General features: G+C 49.9%; 1 protein-coding gene across 4 annotated transcripts; it reads left to right on the top strand.

Annotated features, from left to right (window-relative positions):
• Nucleotides 1-944: 944 nt before the first annotated feature.
• Nucleotides 945-16,390, top strand: Fads6 (fatty acid desaturase 6). 4 transcript variants are annotated; one of them, XR_012912238.1, is made up of 7 exons: nt 945-1,351; nt 1,992-2,158; nt 10,104-10,284; nt 11,032-11,219; nt 12,173-12,352; nt 12,865-14,650; nt 14,697-16,390. XR_012912238.1 is itself a non-coding variant. In XM_075990055.1 (6 exons), exons 1-6 carry the CDS (start codon nt 1,189-1,191, stop codon nt 13,012-13,014), a joined length of 1,029 nt encoding a protein of 342 aa, XP_075846170.1. In that variant the 5' UTR covers nt 999-1,188; the 3' UTR covers nt 13,015-16,148. The 4 variants fall into 4 exon arrangements, 1 of the variants encoding a protein (XP_075846170.1); XR_012912239.1 differs by having other exon boundaries at nt 999-1,351; nt 12,865-14,642; nt 14,690-16,148; XR_012912237.1 differs by having other exon boundaries at nt 999-1,351; nt 12,865-14,741; nt 14,776-16,148.
• Nucleotides 16,391-18,379: the final 1,989 nt, after the last annotated feature.

Below are 18,379 nucleotides of genomic sequence, written 5' to 3'. Positions count from 1 at the left end.
TGTGGAAGTCGAAGGAACAGTTTGGAGGACACTGGCCCAAGAGGAGATCTTGATCTTGATCCACAGATCCCAGTACCTGGGAAACTGGGGCAGGATTTAAGCGTGAGACCGGCGTGGACTGCACCATCTATTTAGAGAAACCTGACTGCAAGTCAGACCACACCTTCAAACACAAAATCGGAAGGACAGAGATGAATCCATGAAGGGCAGTTCCAGGAACAGAATTAAAGCCACGCCTTTCTCTCCCTGACGGTTCCCCTCCTGCCCAAGGGTCTCCTGGGAAAACGCTGCTGTCTCCTGCACACCAGACTCAGTTAGTTTTAAAAAAAAAAAAACGGTCTTAAAAAAAAGGTTTCGATATGAAATTTGGGGGGAGCACCGTGAAGATGAAAAGGGGGAGAGAGGGGAGTCAGGTCACTTCTGTTAAAACCACACACACACACACACACTGCCTATCTGCAAAGTGAGCCCCTGGGTTTTCCGCTTCAGCAACCCAGAAATGCTTATGTTCCAGATACCAAAGGCGAACGTGCACGCTGCGAGGAAGGTCCTGAGGTAGTCCCCGATGGCTCAAGCAGAGAAGGTGCGCGCTGCCAAGCTTTCTAGGGCCCACGTGGTAGAAGATGAGAACGGACTCCCATAAGTCCTCTGAACTCCACATGGACACCGTACACATCTTCACATACAGAATAATAATTAATAAAATAATTTTAAAAATGAGAAATACTTAAGTTTTGAGCCTAAGAACCCAGAACAAACCCAAGACGGAGACTGAGAGGAGAGGAAGAGGAGGTGGATGAACACCTAAGTCTTCTACTTTCCCCCAGTGCTGTTCCCTCTACCACAGGTTGGTCCTTATCTCAGGGTCACACCCTCCCCCCCCCCCCGCGCCTCCCCCCCTCCCTCCTTCCCCGTGCTTGGCTTTGGCTCCTCCCTCTCCAAGCGGTTCTGGTGCAGCAGGCTGGCAAGGAGGCTGCATTTAGGCCCCGCCTAGGTCACGGGTCACAGCTGCCCGTGTTGGCCGAAGGTACCGAGCCTCTCACGGTGACCTCGGGCTGGTGGTGTCCCAACTCAGTGCGTGCGTGACTCCGCGCTCCGCCCCCCGCGCGCTTGTCTTCTCTCCGGAGCACCCGCTCGCACCGCACCTGCGTCTTTGCTTGTCCCCAGCCCCGTGTGTCCAGGGATCCCATGGAGCCCGCGCACGGCGCGTCCCCGGGGGACGGCGCTGCTGAGTTGCTGCTGAGAGAGCTGGAGCGGCAGGTGCAGGATGTGGTGCGGGCGAGCTCCTGGTGGGAGCGCCGTGGTGTGGACTGCGCCATCCTCGCTCTCAGCCTGCTCGCCTTGCCCGCGGGTGAGACAAAGGCACGGGCTGCGGGCTGCGGTTGGGGGTGGCGCACGGCTGAAGGTGGTGCAGTTTGGAAGGGAACGTCAGGACTCTAGGATCCTGGATCCCACTTCAATTCCAAAATCTAGTTGGGGATGTCCATCCACCCCATGTCCCACCGGAGGTGGGAGAAAGTCCGATACTTGAAAGTGGTGGAGGGAAAAGTTGTACAAGGAGTCCGGAATGGATGGGGAAGGAGATGGTGACAGGCGGAGAAGGGAAGAGCATGTTCAGTGGGGGTGGGGGTCGCAGACGGACTGATGGACGGACGGCAGAGATGGGCAGAGTACGACTGAAGAAGCACTCTACACCTCTCGTGGTCTAATTCAGTGACATTCAGTCCCCATCTCTGCTCCGGCTGGGGCTCAGGAGGGTGACCTGGCAGAATGTGGACAGCAGAATATCCTTGCCAAGCCCTTGGGGGATCTTTTGTGTCCCAGATCCTACAGAGAGAGCCAACCCACCCCTCTCAGGCCCAGGAACTTGCCCGCCACAGACCCAGGGCTGGCCCTCTTTGGCTTGGGTTTGCAGATGTCTGTATAAATAGGTCTGGGCCCATATTCAAAAGATGGTCTAAGATCCTGACCCCGGGTCCCTTCTCTTGCAGGGTTCCTGTGCCTACGCTTCCATAATGTCCTGGCTTTCGCCACTGGCATCACAATCTTGGGCATGTGCCATTACACACTCACGGTCAAGGGCAGCCACCTGGCCACTCACGGTGCCCTCACAGAGTCCAAACGCTGGGGCAAGATCTTGATGATTTTCTTTGTGGAGGTGAGCCTGGCAGAGGTGGGGCAGGCAGTTGCTGGGCATCTCTGTGTGTCCATCCACATGGGCAGGCAGCTGCTGCAGTGGGTAGGTGGATCCAAGTGTGCAGTGTGTGCAATACAGCTCCTGTGTGTGTGCCCATGCATTTCTCCAAGCCCGTGAGAGGAAGCTGGCATTAGCGAGTCCTCTGCATCCTACATAGCCCTGTGTCTGCCTATGACAATGAGCTTGGCTTATTTTGTGATAATCTTTATCAGTTGAGAGGCAGAAACATTTCTCACCTCACATTCCCTGTCCCTGGACCCCTTTGGATCTCTCTGTAGCGGCAGGCTTAGGGTGGACAGACGGTCTTCTTCCATCCGGGATGCTTGCAGCTGGCCAGTCTTGCTCCCGGGTGTGTTGGCTCATGGAAACCTCTGGGTGCTGCAATCAGGGCTTATTGTTTGAAGGGCAGGCGGGGGCAGGGGGGGGGCTGTGGTCACAGTATTCCAGCTCTGTAGCCTGCTCTTTCACCTGCTGGTGGCTGAGCTGTCTTGAGAAACTCCTTATTCCTCTAACCTTCCAGAAGAGATCTGCGGTCTCTCTCTTTCCACCCCGCCCTGTTCTGCCTTCTCACCTGTGTGCCTACCAGGAAGGCAAAGGCCTCTGGACAGTTGTTTATCAGACTTCCCCAGAGTCTCTGCCAAACTTGTTCTCTCTTCTACTCCAGGGGGACCCTCACCTAGCCACCTAGGTTCCTTAGGAATAGCTGGGGAAGCTGCTACCAGGAGCAGGCATTACTGGAAAGGACCCATGATTGGGACCAACCAATCCAATGGCTATCTTTTTATAGTCATGTAACTGTTTTTTAAATTTTATACAATTTTTGTTTGATTATATTTGATTGTTTTGTACGTGTATGTGGGTCGCATTGCTATGACACACCAGTGAAGGTCATATGACAACATGCAGGAGTTAGCTCTCAGTGTTCTCTTGCCACCATATAGGTCCTGGGATGCAACTGCCTGTCTATGCGTGCATTGTATGCATACCGTGCCCATGAAACCCAGAAGAGGGCATCAGATTCCCAGAAATTAGAGTTAGAGGTGGTTGTGAGCCATCTAACAAAGGTGCTGGGAACGGAACCCAGGTCCTCTGCAAGAACAACAATTGCTTTCAACTGTTGAGCAATATTTTCTACCCCCTAAATCATGTAACTTTTTATACAACGTTATATTAACACCACAGACAGACAGACACAAACACACGAAATCGTTTCTTACCTGGCAGTCCCTGTTCTCTCCTTTCCCCTCATACCTTCTCACCAACCCAGGCTTCTGAAGGGCTAGGGACACGAGGAACCCACAGGGTGATGATTGCTAGGGTCAATTTTAAGATACTTCCCTCTCCAGAAAGCTCTTGGTCTCCCCAGACTCGGAGGCACAGTTAGAGCCCAAGGTCTGTAATCTACCAGGAGAGGCAGGGAGAAGAGAGGATGATGTCTGTATCCATCTGTATGGACAGAGTCCCAATGCTGAGACTCAGAGTGCAGCTTCTGCTTGGGTTTTCTTTTAAAATTTATTTATTATGTATATAGTGTTCTAGGCACCAGGTCTCATTATAGATGTGTGTGAGCCATCATGTGGTTGCTGGGAATTGAACTCAGGACCTCCGAAACAGCAGTCAGTTCTCTTAACCTCTGAGCCATCTCTCCAGCCCCTGCTTGGGTTTTCTAAAGTGGTGCCCAGTCCTAGGAGGACTGCGGCAACAACCAGGGGGTAGAAAGTGCTGTCAATCAGAGATGAACCAACTGCAAGGGGTTTATTGTGTGCAGGTTACTCTGAGGTATTCTTATCCATTCTCTAGAAGACCGATGCCTGATCAAGTTCGAGAACTTCTGATTTTGACTGTCAGGGGGTTGGGGGAGAGTCCTCCTATGTGCTGAGTGGAGGCAAGGAGCTGAGACACTGCTATTGAAATGTATTCTTAGCTTTCCCTGCTTGGTAGCTCCTTTAGAACCCTGGCAGTGACCTGTGGAACCAGACCACCTTAGGGCTGAGTTCTGTTTATTACACACAGCTCTGTTCCATGTGAACTCCAGTCCAATGGCCTCTTCTTTGCCTCTTTGTTTGACCCAAGCTCTTAGAAGTTCTTCCATCGGTATTTGTAGACCATGACCTTGCAGTCCACTTGAGGTGGGGGAGAAGCTGGCTAATGGTCTCTCTCTCTCTCTCTCTCTCTCTCTCTCTCTCTCTCTCTCTCTCTCTCTCTCTGTGTGTGTGTGTGTGTGTGTGTGTGTGTGTCTGTGTGTGATATTCTGCAGATGATGCCCTTTTGTGGCTGGGAAGGAAAGGCCTGGATTTCCCTCCCCACGTGGTGACACCGTTGGCTATGCTGCAGTGGGCTTTGGTGAGCCTTGAGCAATGCAGAGGTGGCTTTGTCAGTCAGGTCCTCCAAGTCACCTAGGCAGGGAGGGAGGCATCTCCATTTTCCAACCTTAGGGTGTGATTCTGGCTCCTTTCTAGGACTGGTTCCCAAGTCCTAGAAAGTGTGGCTCAGACTCTCCTAGCTGGCCTGTATGTATTTAGTTCTGTGCCTTTTTAAACACATGTAGAGATGCTCAAGATGCCCAGTCCCTACAAGTGACACCAACAGGCTGTGGACACAAGCATAGGATGGGACACTGGATCTGCAGAATCCCATAAATGATGGGTGGACTTGGTAGTCCACCTGTAAGTCCGGTGTCAGCAAGTAGAGACAATGGAATCTCCAGAGCTAGTCTAGCTGTCCTGGCAAGCTCTGGGTTGGACTGAGAGGCACCGCCTCGATGAATAAGGTGACATCAACTTTAGGTTACCACATGCGCACTTACCAATGTGCATATACATCCACATGCACCACACACACACACACACACACATGCACGCGCGCGCGCGAAAAATGGTTTGGGGTTGGGGAAGCGACCTGGTCTTTAATATCAGTGGTGTAGAGGCTGAGAAACCCTGGAAGAATTTTAGAAGGGCTGCCGGTGAGCTGTCTGGAAGCCACTAGATTATTACAGGGGCCCATCGGTGCCAAGAAAGGGGCCAAGAAGGTCCATGTGCCAGGAAGAGGAATTGGTACTTTGCCTTGTAGCCAAAGAGGTTTGCCATGGGATAGAGATTTTAGTCCAGGGGTAGCCAGGCATGGTACCATGTGCCTTTCACCTAGCACTTAGGAGACAGAGGCAGGTGGATATCTGTGAGTTTAAGGCAAGCCTGGGCTACATAGTGAGTTCCAGGCCAGACAGAGCTACATAGTGACATCTTGCCTCAAAAAGAAAGTTTGGGGCTAAGTTTTCCTCCTGGGACGTCATCCTATCCATGCCCTTCTTTAATCCTCCCCTCTTTGTCTCATTTTCTTCTGTTAAACAAACAGGAGCCGGGGCTGTAGCTCAGTTGGTAGAGTACTTGCCTAGCATGCACAGAGCCCCCAGGTTTGATCCTCAGTGTTGCATGGAAGCAGGCCTGGTGGTTCATACCTGTAACCAGCACTAGGCACGCAGAGGCTGGAGTATCAGGAGTTCAAGGTCATCCTCAGTTTATACAGGGAGTTTGAGACAAGCTAGACTAGAGACCTTGTCTAAAACCAAACCAAACAAACACAAACTACTTTGCAGGATTCAAAAAGAAACATGAAATTCCAGCACAACCTAAACTGACCTATGACACAAGCTCACTCTGCTAGTTTCATCTGTGGTAGATGAAGCAGGAAACTGGCCTGAGGCTGTCGGTTGAGAGGCCAGGAGGAAGGCACGAGGGATTGCAGGGCTAGGCTGGGGTGAGGGAAGCAAGGTGCAGGAGGATGTTGGCGGGTGCCATTTAGTGCAAGGAGGGGGGTGGAGGAGTGAGAAGGGTCAAGGGCAAAACAACTGAAAAAAAATGAGCTTCAAATAAGCCACCAGTATTTTTTTTATATATATAAATATACCCAAAACGTGACATGGGTGCTACGTGGGATTTCCCACGCTGCCCAGTTCTGGGAAATGCGAGCGCCTGCGTGTGAGCCCTGGGGATATTAGGAATGGACAGAGGTGTGACAGAGGTGTGACTTAACCACTCTTAGAACAAGAGCAGGACAATGGTGAGGGCCACAGAAGAGCCCTTTGAGCTTTGTCCTGACAGCAGTGGCCTGCCTGGGCCAGAATGAGCCGGATGATGCGGCTCGCTGCCCTTCGCTCCCGTCCCTGGTGTTCCCCTAGGCCTAGCATGGAGCTCAGGTGCCGCAGGACCCAAACAAACAACTGCATGGAAAATAAGAACAAGAGCTCTGAGTGCCCCGGAGCTTAAGCAAAGAGCTGCCGAGAGGAACCCACACCCATTCATACCGCTCCCCACATATTTTGGGTGTTCAGTGAACCCTGTAGAGATAGGGCACCCTTGACTCTTCCTGAAGCACCCGCCACAGATGTTGGTGAGTGATATTAAGAAGCCACACCAATCTTGAGGTTTCTGGAACTTTCTCTGGATCTGATAGAGGAAACGTCTTGGGTAAGACTTGGAAACAATCATTTATAGCTACAGTCTACACACTACAATATACATGCTACAATATACATGCTACAATATATACACTGCAGTCTACACACTGCAGTCTACACACTATAATCTATATACTACAATCTGCACGCTATAATCTACACACTACAATCTACACACTACAATCTACACACTACAATCTACACACTACAATCTACACACTACAATCTGCACGCTATAATCTACACACTACAATCTACACACTACAATCTGCACAATACAATCTACATACTATAATCTACATACTACAACCTACATACTACAATCTACACACTACAATCTACACACTACAGTCTACACACTACAGTCTACACACTACAATATACATGCTACAATATACATGCTACAATATATACACTGCAGTCTACACACTGCAGTCTACACACTATAATCTATATACTACAACCTACGTACTACAATCTACACACTACAATCCACACACTACAATCTACACACTACAATCTACACACTACAGTCTGCACACTACAGTCTGCACACTACAGTCTACACACTACAGTCTACACACTACAGTCTACACACTACAGTCTACACACTACAATCTGCACACTACAATCTGCACACTACAATCTACACACTACAATCTGCACACTACAATCTGCACACTACAATCTACACACTACTATCTACACACTACAATCTACACACTACAATCTGCACACTAAAATCTACACGTTACAATCTACACACTATAATTTACATACTACAACCTACATACTACAATCAACATATTACAATCTATACACTACAACCTGCACACTACAATCTACATGCTACACTCTACACAATACAATCTACACACTACAGTCTACACACTACAGTCTACACACTACAGTCTACACACTACAGTCTACACACTACAGTCTACACACTACAATCTACACACTACAATCTACACACTACAATCTACACACTACAGTCTGCACACTACAGTCTGCACACTACAGTCTACACACTACAGTCTACACACTACAATCTACACACTACAGTCTACACACTACAGTCTACACACTACAGTCTACACACTACAATCTGCACACTACAATCTGCACACTACAATCTACACACTACAATCTGCACACTACAATCTGCACACTACTATCTACACACTACAATCTACACACTACTATCTACACACTACAATCTACACACTACAATCTGCACACTAAAATCTACACGTTACAATCTACACACTATAATTTACATACTACAACCTACATACTACAATCAACATATTACAATCTATACACTACAACCTGCACACTACAATCTACATGCTACACTCTACACAATACAATCTACACACTACAGTCTACACACTACAGTCTACACACTGCAATCTACATACTGCAATCTACACTACAATCTACACATGACAATCTACATGCTACACTCTACATGTTATAATCTACACACTACAATCTACATATTATGATCTACATAGTACAATCAACATATTACAATCCACCCTCCTCTTCTCTCCCCCAAATCGCCCCCTTCTGTCTCTCAGGAGAGAGCATCTAAATGGGACTGAGGTGAAGGGGGCTGGATGGAGCTAGGAGCACTTGGTGCTCTTGCAGAGTTCCGTTCTCAGCACCCACACTGGGCAGCTTACAAGCCTTGCATCTCCAGCTCCAGGGCATCTGATGCCCCACTCAGGCCTCGGTGAGCACTTGCACATAAGTAAGTGTGCTTACACACATGCGGGCACACACATACAAAAAAGGGGACTTAGAAATCTAGTTATGAAATAACCTCAGATAAGTTCTTATTCATAGAGAAGGCAAAATCACCTATTGACTCTGCAAGTGGGTCCCGAGGGCCTGGGCTTGGGACCTGCCGAGAAGCCTCCAGGTACCCGTGGGTACCCATCTCTAGGTGCGCAGTCCTGGTTAGGCTCCAGGCTGGTTCTAGCACTGGCTCTCCAAGAACAGTTAGCTATTCGTCTGCAGGCAGCGGGAGCTGATGCCAAAAGCATTACAACTGTCCATGAGCAGGGAGCTTCACTCAGTAGGCAGCTCTTGATAAAAGAGCCCTGGCCTGGGGCAAGAGCAAGAAACTACTTCTGGGTGCCCCAAAGATGGCTCAGAAAGTCTAAGCAGCCACTATACAGTCCGCGTGACCTGAGCTTGATCCTGGAACCTGCATAAAGGTGGAAAGTGAGAACTGACTCCACAGAGCTGACCTCTGACCTCCCCACTTGCATCATGGCATTTGTATGCCCACACATAACATACACACACACACACACACACACACACACATACATATTAATTAATAAAACAAGCAAAGGGGCTGGAGAGATGGCTCAGAGGTTAAGAGCACTGCCTGCTCTTCCAGGGGTCCTGAGTTCGGTTCCCAGCGACCACATGGTGGCTCACAACCATCTGTAATGGGGTCTGGTCTGCAGGCATACACACAGACAGAATAGTGTATACATAATAAATAAATAAATAAATAAATATTAAAAAAAAAAGAAAAAAAAATAAAACAAGCAAAAGGAATTCGCTTCTTCTACCTGAGACAGTGCCCCAGGGGTATAAAACATACCCTGGCAGGCCAGAGGGTAAGGCAGGCCTGACTTTGAGACCTGGTGCTCAGCGCATGTGCCTGCCTTACAGCAGCTGGTATTGAGAAGCTTCCCCTTCTGGAAACAGGAAAGCATCTTCACTAAAGTCAGCCAAATCTTCTGACCTGGATAAAACCCTTGAAGCCTTCCTTACATCTTCATGCTCACCTGCATATATCTGCATAAGAAACAAACTAGCGCCTCTTTTGCATTCAGAATGATTGGTCTCCTTGCCAGAGTACGTGCTGCGCTTGGTGAGTGACGTTGAAGAATCCCATTACTGACCCATGCCAAAAAGAGTCACTCTAGGGAGACATTGGCTCTGTGCATACTAGTGTCCCCATGCCCCTCCAGCCTGCACTGTGGACGCTTCAGGAAGTGACCTCCATGCACCCTCAAACCACCGCTAGAAACTTTTCTTTGTTCCTCTGAGCTCAGGCTGAAGTAGTGTCACGAAGGTACAGCTGCTTGCCAGGCACACACAAAATAATTGTGGCAGGTTCCAGCTTTACCTCCACCAACAGCCTCTAAGGTTTGAGCAGTCGCCTAGCTGGTGCTAGTGGGAGAGTGGCAATCCAAGGATCCGACCTCCTTGTCTCTAGTAGATGGCAGTGTGTTGCCTGGCTGTCACATGGGGGTCACAGATGCTTGAGAGAGGATGGACAAGTTAGATTAGCTGTGGATGCAGAGGAGGAGGGCTTGGGAGTGATGGGTTCGGGAAGGATGGAAGTGTCCTTGAGGCTCCTTGGGTTCTGCTTCATTCGCTTGTGTCCCATATGGACCCGGTGCCCTTTGGCTCCCCTTCTAGGTATGCACAGCCTTTCCTGCGGAGTTCGGTAAGTTCAACCACGTCAACTTACACCATGGCTACACCAACGTGGTGGGCCTGGGAGACTCGAGCACATGGAAGATGCCGTGCCTCAACCGCTACATCTACATGTTCCTGGCACCTCTTCTCATCCCCATCTTGACTCCGTTGGTAGCTCTTGGTGAGTACTGGAATCGACGCCTCCTGAAGATGGGTCCCAGCCCTCTTTCCTTCCATCCTCGCTTTGTGGACCCTGCTTGTGGAGATAGCTGGGGGCCACGAGTCAAGACTGTCAGAGACGGCCAAGCTGGGTGGAAAGAAGCCCGGACCTGGTCCAGGTCTCGCCTTTACTTACTGGCTGGTGGCTGTGGGCAGGTAACTTGACCTGTCTGCCTCAGGTTCCTCACCTGCTCAAGAATGGTGTGCAAACATAAGGCATGCATGCACAGACTAAGGGAACTTTGTAAGGGCTGGAGAGATGGCTCAGAGGTTAAGAGGGCTTCCTGCTATTCCAGAGGACCAGACTTCAGTTCCTAGCATCTGTGCTGGGCTGCTCACAATCCCCTGTAACTCCAGCTTCAGAGGGGATCAATCAGTACTCTGGCTTCCATGGACACCAGCACTCACGCGCGAGCATGCGCGCGCGCGCGCACACACACACACACAATTATAATATAAAATCTTAGAGTGTGGGGGCCACTTTGTAGATGCTCCATACAAAGCACGCTGCAGGTTTTAATCATTGCTATCATGGGGCAATACCCAGGGGTAGGAGAACAGGGCTATAGAGCAGACCCTGACCTTGGCCAGGGTGAAAGGTCTGGTTCACTGGACACACCCAGAGCAGCCCTCTACCTTAACACTCATGGTCACCAGGGAGCCAGCTCATGATGGCTCCTACTTACATCACCTCTTGTCCCTCTGACAGAGCGTCTGAGGAAGGAAGAGCTGAGGGTGGCACTTCGGACATTGGGCTTCATGTCACTGGGCCTTTATTCTCAGTATTGGCTGTTCCTGAATGTGTCGGGCTTCAAGAGCCCCAGTTCAGCGCTGGCTTGCATGCTGCTTGCCAGATCCCTGCTGGCCCACCCCTATCTCCATGTCAACATCTTCCAGGTAAGCACTCAGCCCTGGATACAGGCAGCGAAGGGGAGCATCTGCAGGGTGTAGCCAAGGTTCAGATAGAGAGAGGTCACTGAAGGACACTTTCCCCAATTCCCGCCCCATCACTGTGGGTCATCACAGGAAGTCTGGGTTTCAGTGACACCTTTGCCTGGTCCTGGAGACACCCTCCCTGCTTTCTTCTCCAGGCCAAACCCTACTCATCATTCAAGGCCATGTTTACACATCCTCTTTTATTGTTCCTCCTGTTCCATTCAATCAGTGCATACAAATGCCTTCTCCGCTAGGCACCACCCTGGGTCTAGGGTGCTCGGAGGAACACAAACAAGTACTCCAGCTGAACTGAGACAAATAGATGGGACACTCTGAGAGGGTGGAGTGCTTAGCCGTGGGTGTGCTGAGTGCCAGGGGCTTGTGCAGAGAGATCGAACAGGTTTTCACCCACAGGGAAGCAGCGAGGTCTCCCTGGAAAAATGATGCCAACTTGAATGCTGAACTCCTGGCTGTCCTTCTGGCTGTCCCTCTCTCTCTCTTTCTCTCCCTCTCTCTCTCTCTCTCACACACACACACACACACCCACAGTCTCCTGCCCTGCCCTTGACCTACCTCATGGCATTGGTTGGGCTCTCACTTTGCTTGACTTGAGCTTTGACACACAGGTAGAAGCCACCAATGTGATGCCTATAGGGTCCCAAGACCAAGCAGTGAGTCACAGACCTTTGAATATCAGGGCTCTGGAAAAAAAACGCATAGGCAAAGCCCTTCATTGTCCAAGTGGGGAGAGGCCCGGATGTGGGAAAGAGTTTATTGCAGAATGGCTTAGCCCTGTAGCTAGGCTAGGGCTTGTCTCTCACACCTGTAGGGTTCCACTGGCCCCTGGATGCTTGGTGAAGATAGACCCAGGGTCGTCTAAGCCCTGCAGGGTGTGACCCATATGTCTATTGTAGCACATTGGATTGCCCATGTTCTCCCTGGACAAGAAGCCCCGGCGAATTCACATGATGAGCCTGGGGGTGCTGAACCTGCCACGGCAGCCGGTACTGGACTGGGCATTCGGCCACTCACTCATCAGCTGCCATGTGGAGCATCACCTCTTCCCTTGGCTCTCTGACCACATGTGCCTGAAGGTAGCCGAAGGCCGGGCAGAGGGGTGGGCGGTGGGAACCTCCAGGGACATCTGAACTCCGAGTCCCCTCATGGGCCTCTTCAAAGGTCCCCCAGGAAGGGCAGCCTGGAGTACAAATGACGTGGGTTTTACATCAGTCACCTGGGTTTCCTAGCAGCAATGTGACTCTGGGCAAGTTCACTGAGCCTCAGTTTCCCTGTCCGTAAGATGGGAGGGAACAGGGTTCATCTTGAGATTTTGAGGATGGCAATTAGATCTGAAATGTTTGACGCAAAGAAGATGTCTAGCAGAGAGATCCGTGTCTACCCCGTGGGCTGAGGAGGGTGGGCATGTAGTCGAGTCTTGTGGGGATGAGGGGGAGAGGCTATTCCTCCCCTCTAGGGTGGGATAGAAGCAAAAGCCCCTCCCTTTCCTGGCGTAGCATGGCTAGGGATGAACAAGGGAGAGCTCCTGAGGTGGGCGCCCTGCTGCCAGCCTGCCACTCAGAGGCCTCTCCCCTTTCGTGACTCTCAGGTGAAGCCCTTGGTGTCCAAGTTTCTTCATGACAAGCAGCTTCCCTACAATGAAGACTCCTACCTGGCGCGCCTCCAGCTCTTCCTCAGCCGCTATGAGGAGTTCATGGTGCATGCTCCCTCCATCACCGAGCTGGTGGGGCTGCAGTGAAGGCTGGGCCCCTCCCCAGCCCAGTCCTGGCCCTCAGCGCTGCTGGCCCTGGTAGGACAGGTGGCCCTGGGCAGACTGGAGCAGAGCAGACTGTGCCTGGTGTCCTGGGGGTCTCCTGCTCTGCTCGCTTTCCTGGGAGCTGAGTGGGCAAAGGACGGAGAGCAATCCAAGGGCTGTGTGTGCATCCTGATCACCTAGGCCTCGGCTGACCCCATGTCAGGATCCCTTTCTCAGCTGCATCTGAGCCAGGGTAGAGCTGAGGGGCTGGTGACAGGGGAGATGGGGTTCTGTGCCCGGGTGGAGGAGGTACAGAGAGAAGGGCCAGCCTCCTCAGCTCAGCCTCCTAAGCTCAGCCCTCCCTTAGTGCCTAGGACTCATACACTTCCCAGGCTGCTGCTTCCTCCTGTTCTTTCTGAGGTTCTAGTCCCCCAGGGCCAACAGGATGAGGTCACTTTGGCAGGCTCGCCCTAGCTCTTCAACCAAAGGAGCCTGAACCGGACCAGACTCAGCAGCTCCAGAACCCACAGTATCAGTGAGATAAAAAGGAGTGTATTTCCAGGGAGGTGCTCCAGAGGGGAGCAGATGCCTCTGGCACGAAATTAGAGAAAGCACCCCCAGTTTTGAGCATGACCTTGGCTATCTCTAGACAAGTCTGCTTTGTTCCATATTTAGAAGGATCCAACCTGGGTGAATTACTGGGAGGCAGCCGAGGATGGGGGAGGTGAACTGGTACCGGGCCAGGAGGGCAGAGGGGGGTGATCAAAGAGGGGCGGGTGGGATGGAACAGGAGAGTTGAGGACAAGGCTAGGCTTGGCTGTGGGAGGGAGGTTTGCAACCTTGGTGGGAGCTACTGTTGCCAGACCTAGGAGGAAGCCAAGCTGGGGGACATCACCGAGAGCCAGCCCGATGGACAACAGATAGAGGCTGGGAACTGCCCCAGCCCGGGATGGAGCAGAGGGTTCACAGAAGGGCCCAGGGGAGACTGGAGGAGGAGTGACGAGGTTAGACCTGCACCAGGAGGCCAGGGCAGTTAGTTCACACCTCAGCCCTACTGACATCTGGCTGGTTCTTGGCAGGCTGTGATTAGCACTGTATACACCCCTGGCTTCTACTAACTAGATGTTGGGAACCCAGACCACGATAATCAAAACTGTCTGCTGATACAGCCAAATGTCTCCTGAATGGCAAAACTGTCCCCGGTTGAGAACATACAGTCATTCTCCTGAGTGTATAACTGCAGTTAAATCATTGGATGGGAGGGTAGACTACCCTTTGATGGGAACCCATGGGACGGGCAGGCAGCTGGGAACACCAGCCTGGCTGAGCCCACCTTTGGGGTCTGAAGTGGCCTGGGCAGATGTAGCTGTCACTGGGATGGACACCATTTTCCTGCTTCCTTCACCTGGCCATCCTCCAGCAGAGACCACAGCTTCTCCCAGGACTCTTTCTTCCAGCTATGGCTCTTGGGCAGCCTCTCCTTTGGGCTCGTTCTGGGCAGGACCTGGTCTGGCAATGATTTCTAGCTGCTGCTGGCCCCTAGGTGCTTCTCTGCCTCCGTATCTGCTCAGAGGTCCTTTCTTACATGCCCTTCACTCTTCCTTTTGATTGTGTGTGTGTGTGTTGAGTGTGTTAGTGTGTGTTTTGAGTGTGTGTGCATTAGTGTATATGTTTTGAGTGTGTAGTGTGTTTTGAGTGTGTGTGTGCGTTAGTGTGTATGTTTTGAGTGTGTAGTGTGTTGTTTTGAGTGTGTGTGTGCGTTAGTGTGTATGTTTTGAGTGTGTGTGTTCCCTGCTGGGAGGCTCACAAACAGCAGTTTTGGCTCCACACCTCTTGGGATGGTGTGGGCTTGGCAGCCACCACCACCTCCTGCTCTGCTCTGTATCTTTGCTGCTCATTTGAAATGCATTATCAGTTCAGGAGGAGGCCTAAGGTCTGAGAGTGTGATTCATCAAACTGCAAATTCTTCCTATGAAAAAATGCAATGTCAGAAAAGGGTCCTGGCGGCATACCGAAAGCTAATAATTAAAACTACCCAAATATATGACTGGTGACTCATTGTCATTGATCTGGGCCTGAACGGGGTACATTCCAGGACAGCAGCTAGAGGCCCTGGTGACAGACCTGACTATTCTATGGGTACAGTAGGAGCAAATCACTTAGTTTCCTCGAAATGTGATTGTCTGTTACTCTAAGGATGTGGGCTGGGGATACAGAACTAAGAAAAAGCATCAGGAACGCACAAAGAACCCGCAGGGCTCGGGAGCGTCCCGTGGTCTCATATAGAGCAGTATATGGGAAGGGACGACACTGGTGACCACGATTATAGCTGATGTCTGCTCACTACGCATAGTCGGTTTCTTTTCTTTTGTCTTTGTTGTTTTGTTTTCTTAAGACAGGGTCTCACTATATAGCCCTGACTGGTCTGGAACTCGCCTTGAACTCACAGCTCCACCTGCCTCTACGTCTGTGGTTTTAAACTTTTCTAATGCTGTGACCCTCATGTTGTGGGGACCCCCCAACCATAAAGTTATTTTCGCTGCCACTTCCTAACTGTGATTTTGCTACTGTTATGAATTATTATGTAAACGTCCGATTGCAGGATGTCTAGTATTCAAACCCTGTGAAAGGGTTGTTCAACTCCCAAAAGTCCTGACCCACAGGTTGAGAACCACTGCTCTACCTTCAGTCCTGGGGTTAAAGGTGTGCTCCACCAGACCAGGCTAGATTTTTTTTTATCTGCATCTAATTTTAATCTTTACAGGTTAGAATAATTCTTTTCTCATGTTAGAAAAGGAGAACAAAAGAAGTCAAGATGAAACCTCTCCATATCATAACTGTTAAATTCAGACTTGGGATTTTAACTCAGTGATTCCAGAATCTATGCTATTGACTTTTCGAGCTTCTGCTTCAGAATGGGAAGCCCTGTAGAGATTCTGGGTGTTTGGGCCTGGATTTCTCTTTCTTCTACAAGCCAGAACAATTGGTGATTTTATCATTAAAATAAATTCTTTAGGGACTGAAGCTGACGCTCAATGGGTAGAGAGCTTGCCTAGCATGCAGTAGACTCTGGAGTCAGCCCCTATCACTGCATAGGCCAGTAATTCCGAGCACAGGTAGAGGCAGGAGGATCAGGAGTTCAAGGTCATCCTCAGCCACACAAGTCAAGGCTAGCTTGGGCTACCTGAGATCCTATCTAAAAGAAGAAAGGAGGGGGGGCTAAAGAGATGGCTCAACAGTTAAAGAGAACTGGCTGCTCTTCCAGAGGTCCTGAGTTCAATTCCCAGAAATCACGAGATGGCTCACAACCACCTATATAGTGGGATCTGATGCCCTCTTCTGGCATAAAGATGTACATGCAATTAGAGCACTCATACATTAAATAAATAAATAAATAACCAGAAAAAAATAACCCTGCAGGAATATCCATTGGATCCTAGGCACTGTGTGATGCTCTGGGAATGAATATGTATATGTGTGTGTATATATATATATTTTTTTCTCAAGACAGGGTTTCTCTGTGTATTCTTGGCTGTCTTGGAACTCATTCTGTAAACCAGGCTGCTGGCCTCAAACATAGAGATCCATTTGCCTCTGCCTCCCAGTGCTGGGATTAAAGGTGTGCGCTCCACCGCCTGGCTAAAAATAATCTTAAAATAGTGTAACAGGCCGGGCGGTGGTGGCGCACGCCTTTAATCCCAGCACTCGGGAGGCAGAGGCAGGCGGATCTCTGTGAGTTCGAGACCAGCCTGGTCTACAAGAGCTAGTTCCAGGACAGGCTCCAAAACCACAGAGAAACCCTGTCTCGAAAACCCCCCCCCAAAAAAAATAGTGTAACAATATGAAATATAAAACAGAGGAAGCTTCTGTTCTAGATTAAGATCCTGCACAAGGCTCCAACAGACCATAATAAAAATCAAAATAGAGTCACTCACAATGAAGTTCACCAAATTGAAATCTAGCCATTTATCTTGCCCAAGAAATCCCGATTACAGTCAGGCCGGACCAGCCAGTTTTTTTAACTAGTACGTTGACATTTCCACTGCTAGTTACCTTTCACAAAAGAAGGAGCATGTTGTTTTGTGAAACCAGGCATCACTCTGCAGCGCAGACTAGCCTCATTGCTGAATTATGAAATAGAAAATTAAGCCAGGAGCAAGGGGTTCAGTAAAAAGAGCAATTGCATAAGTCCCTGGGTTCAATCTTCAACAAAAATACACAAACAAAAGTTAGAGGCTGTGGGGATGACAGAATAGGTTAGTCTTCCAAGAAGGGGCAGAACTTTAGGGAAGTACTGGGCTTATCTGGTTAAAGGTGACGATGGATTCTGCCCTTATTTTAACTATACTTTTGTTGTTGCGGTTGAAACCACGGTCTTGTGTACATTGAGTAGACACTCTACCATCCTTAGCTCCTGTCCTTGTGTAGAAAATATCTGTGGGTCAGCAAGAGGGTAAAGAAGCTTGCCCTGGGACCAGACATGAGTTCAATACCCAAAAACTCATATAGTGGAAGGCGAGAACCAATTCCTAAAAGCTGTCCAATGATGACATACCAGGTGAGCGCTGTGGCACGTGTACACCGGCCCTCATAAATAATGTAATAAAATAGCTAAGTGTAATAAAGACTTCAAAATAGATACTGCTTACGGTTTGGAATCAATCTTCTTTTAAAACATTAATTAGAATGTGCATGAATCCCAGCACTCGGGAGGCAGAGGCAGGCGGATCTATGTGAGTTCGTGGCCAGCCTGGTCTACAAAGCAAGTTCCAGCTCAGCCAGGCCTATTACACAGCGAAATCCTGTTTTTTAAATAAAAAAAAAATGCACGATTTACCCTCATTACTGAGTTTTGGGTGCCCCCTTAAATTCTGCACCCAAGGTACTGTCTCACCCAGATCCCTGTGCTGCTGGACGGGATTGAAGGTTAATATTTTCCCTGGTCTGACACAAACAGGGCCACACCAGTTCAACACCTGACTTAAAAATAAGGGGTTAGAACCAGGATAACAGAGACTTAAGGATTCTGGGCTCCTGATTGGCTGGGACAAAAATCACTCAAGACAGAAGACACCCTATCAAAAGGCAACGGCAGCAGAACATTGCGTCATCAGCGAACGACAAGTTTTACGTAAAGTAAGCTCCTTTCTAATTGGCTCTCTTTTCCAAAAGAAACTGAAACGGCATTGAGGATTCGCTTTCCTTTAAATCCTAGACTTCCGGTATCTGCAGCGACAAGGAAGACTGGGGAGAAATGGGTTAAGTTTTCAAGTTCGGGGGCTCTGGAGGCGTGGCTTCGGGAGCTGGGGGGCGTGGTCCTCTTTGGGGGCGGGGCTCTATCGGAGTTCGAAGTGGAGTCTCGAAGTTG

This window comes from Microtus pennsylvanicus, chromosome 11 (genome assembly GCF_037038515.1).
Source record: "Microtus pennsylvanicus isolate mMicPen1 chromosome 11, mMicPen1.hap1, whole genome shotgun sequence".
NCBI lineage: Eukaryota > Metazoa > Chordata > Mammalia > Rodentia > Cricetidae > Microtus > Microtus pennsylvanicus.
The sequence above is the reverse complement of the archived record's forward strand: the minus strand, read 5'-3'. Positions and strand labels throughout refer to the sequence as shown.

Excerpts from the sequence above, each read along its gene's own strand:
- Fads6 (XM_075990055.1), top strand. The coding sequence starts at position 1,189 with ATGGAGCCCGCGCACGGCGCGTCCCCGGGGGACGGCGCTGCTGAGTTG. Across the intron at positions 11,220-12,172 it reads TCCATGTCAACATCTTCCAG|CACATTGGATTGCCCATGTT; the intron begins GTAAGCACTCAG and ends TGTCTATTGTAG. Across the intron at positions 12,353-12,864 it reads CTGACCACATGTGCCTGAAG|GTGAAGCCCTTGGTGTCCAA; the intron begins GTAGCCGAAGGC and ends CGTGACTCTCAG.